Here is a 2,815-nt window from a genome sequence, read left to right as displayed (position 1 = left end):
AGGCTGGTCAATGAAAACTTTCTCATTTAACTCACCACGCAAGAAGGCTGCACGTCAAGTTGATCAATGGGCCAAGAGTTTTATGCTGCTAATGATACCACCAAACGAATGGTGTCAAGTCTTGCAACCGGTGCAAAGACTTCAGCATAATCAACTCCATATTCTTGCGTGAAATGTGTGCTACTTGGTGTTAGTGAAGAATCAAAGGCGTATAAGCAGTACAATCTAGTCACTCAGAAGATCATTATCAACCGTGATGTTGTGTTTGATGAAGGTAATAGTTGGAATTGGGGCAACACTGTATCTGAATCAATTCCATTTGATTTAGATATCAATGATGAAAGAAAGACTGATGCACAAATTTTAGAAGATATCTTGCCAAATTTTCCAGCAAGTGAAAACATAACAGAACCTGAAGCACAAACTTCCAGAGATATGATGCCAAATGTTTCAGCAAACGAACCTTCTGAAGGTCAACCTTCAAACTCAAATGCTCAACGGATTAGAAAAAGGCTTGTTTGGATGACAGACTATGTAAGCGGATATGAATTATCAGATGATGATAATGTTGCTCATCATGCTCTGTTCGCAGATAGTGATCCAGTGCTCTTTGAGGATGCTGTTACTAATAAAGTGGAGGAAAGCTATGGATGTAGAAATAGAGGCAATCAAGAAAAATGATACCTGGGAATTGACTGATCTTCCAACAGAAGAAAAAACCATTGGGGTTAAATGGATCTTCAAAACAAAGCTCAACGAGAAAGGAGAGGTTGACAGATACAAAGCACGACTGGTGGCAAAGAGATACACGCAAGAATATGGAGTTGATTATGCTGAAGTCTTTGCACTGGTTGCACTATTCGTTTGGTGGTATCATTTGCAGCACAAAACTCTTGGCCCGTTTATCAACTTGACGTGAAATCAGCCTTCTTGCATGGTAAGTTAAATGAGAAAGTTTTCATCAAGTTTGCCTCTTTTCTGATCAGGTACATGTGCATAGGCTAGACATCCAAATATTCTGAAGTGATCAACAACTGGTTTGCGTCCGGTCCATGCTTCTTCAGGTGTCATGTTTTTAACAGCAAGTGTGGGCTTCTATTTAAAATATGAACACTCCAGTTGACAGCTTCTGGCCAGAACTTCTTTGGGATGTCTTAGTATAGAAAGGGTTTGCATGATATCTGATATATAGAAATATATAGTATATATAATTGTGAGTCATCCAAAAAGAGTAAATAGAGTGATTTTCTTTGTCAGCATGCTTCGTACCATATTCTAATAGTACGATTTTTCCTCTCAGCCACCCCGTTTTGCTGTGGTGAATAGGCTGCTGTAAGCTGTCTGCGAATTCCATTCATTTCATATAAGTTAGTAAATTCATGTGATGTGAATTCACTGCCACGATTAGTACGAATAATCTTTATGCAATTTCCATTTTCTTTTTAACATGTGCACGAAATCTTTTAAATGCAATAATGGCCTCAGATTTTTCCCCCAAAAAATAAATCCATGTCTTACAACTAAAGTCATCAGTAAATGTAATGAAGTACCTTTTGTTGCTGTTTGACGTTGGGTTAATTGGTCCACATATATCTGAATGAACCAATTGCAGTACTTCTGTAGCTCTCCATGTACTCTCTTTTGGAAATGAGTCACGATGTTGCTTTCCAATAATGCAATCCTCGCATACCTTTGAAGGAGTTTGAATTTGAGGCAGTTCGCTTACCATCTTCTTTTGCTCCAAGGTCTTCAATCCATTAAAGTTTAGATGCCCATAACGATAGTGCCACAGCCATGTTATGTCTTGTGTGGTTGAAGTGAAGCAAGTTTGATCATCATGTGGGCTTGTGCAAAAAGCCCTTTCTCCAGATGATGAATCTGACAGTTGTCTTTCTGAATAAGGATTGCGAAACCCTTTTCTTGTAGCTGACCAAGACTAATCATATTACTTTTTTGTTCTGGGACATAAAATACGCCAATGATTGTTTGCATGCTACCATTCAACCAAATTTTAATATTCCATTTACCCATAACACAGATGCTAGAATTGTTTCCAAGCTTCACATTTTCTCGAAAATTTTCATCTATATCAGAGAACAAGAGTTTATTACCACACATATGATTGCTGCAGCCATAGTCTAAATACCAAATATCACCTAATGGGTTCTTCTTTTTGTCGATGTAAGCCATCAAGAGAATTTCTTCTTCAGTCTCAGCAAGATTCATCTTAGTTTCCTTCTCTTTGTCAGGGCATTCATATTGATAGTGGCCAAACTTGTGACAGTGAAAGCATTCCACATTTGCCTTGTCAAATTGTGCTCCTTGATTGTAGGAAAACTGGTGTCCTCTGCCTCTGCCTCTTCCTCGAAATCCCCTGCGTCCTCTACCTCTGCTTGGAGATGTTCCTTCATGAGTGGTGATCTTCAAGGCTTGCTCCTCCACAACTTGACTAGTCATCCTTTGCTCATGAACCAATAATGAACTTTGTAATTTAATAATCAAAATTAAATTCAATAGGACCAGCTGTTATTTTTTGTGTTTTTTTTGAGTTTATTTATAGAAATTAAATGATGTAGGGTTTATTTATAGTTTTAGTGCTAAGATTGGGTATATGACTAAATATCTCAAAAAGCAAAAAATCAACTTACATATATGTTGACCAAAGAGGAAAACAGAGAAAGAGAGGAAGTCAATCTCGTTACAACTTACAAGAACTGATTGCGACACTACATTGAGAATTAAAGTTAAGGGAAAAGATGTGGCTTGTAGAGTGCAACGCGATATTGAGTTCGATGGAATGAGTCTTCCTCCTCCC

At 37.9% G+C, this 2,815-nt stretch overlaps 1 protein-coding gene across 1 annotated transcript; it reads right to left on the bottom strand.

The window, feature by feature from the left end:
* Nucleotides 1–1,797: 1,797 nt before the first annotated feature.
* On the bottom strand, nucleotides 1,798–2,457 carry LOC117638485. Its single transcript, XM_034373605.1, has one exon. The coding sequence runs from the start codon at nucleotides 2,455–2,457 to the stop codon at nucleotides 1,798–1,800; it is 660 nt and encodes a 219-aa protein (XP_034229496.1).
* Between the last annotated feature and the right edge of the window lie 358 nt (nucleotides 2,458–2,815).

This window comes from Prunus dulcis, chromosome 8 (assembly GCF_902201215.1).
Source record: "Prunus dulcis chromosome 8, ALMONDv2, whole genome shotgun sequence".
Classification (NCBI taxonomy): Eukaryota; Viridiplantae; Streptophyta; class Magnoliopsida; order Rosales; family Rosaceae; genus Prunus; species Prunus dulcis.
Note: the sequence above shows the minus strand (reverse complement) of the source record. Positions and strands in the feature narration are given on the sequence as shown.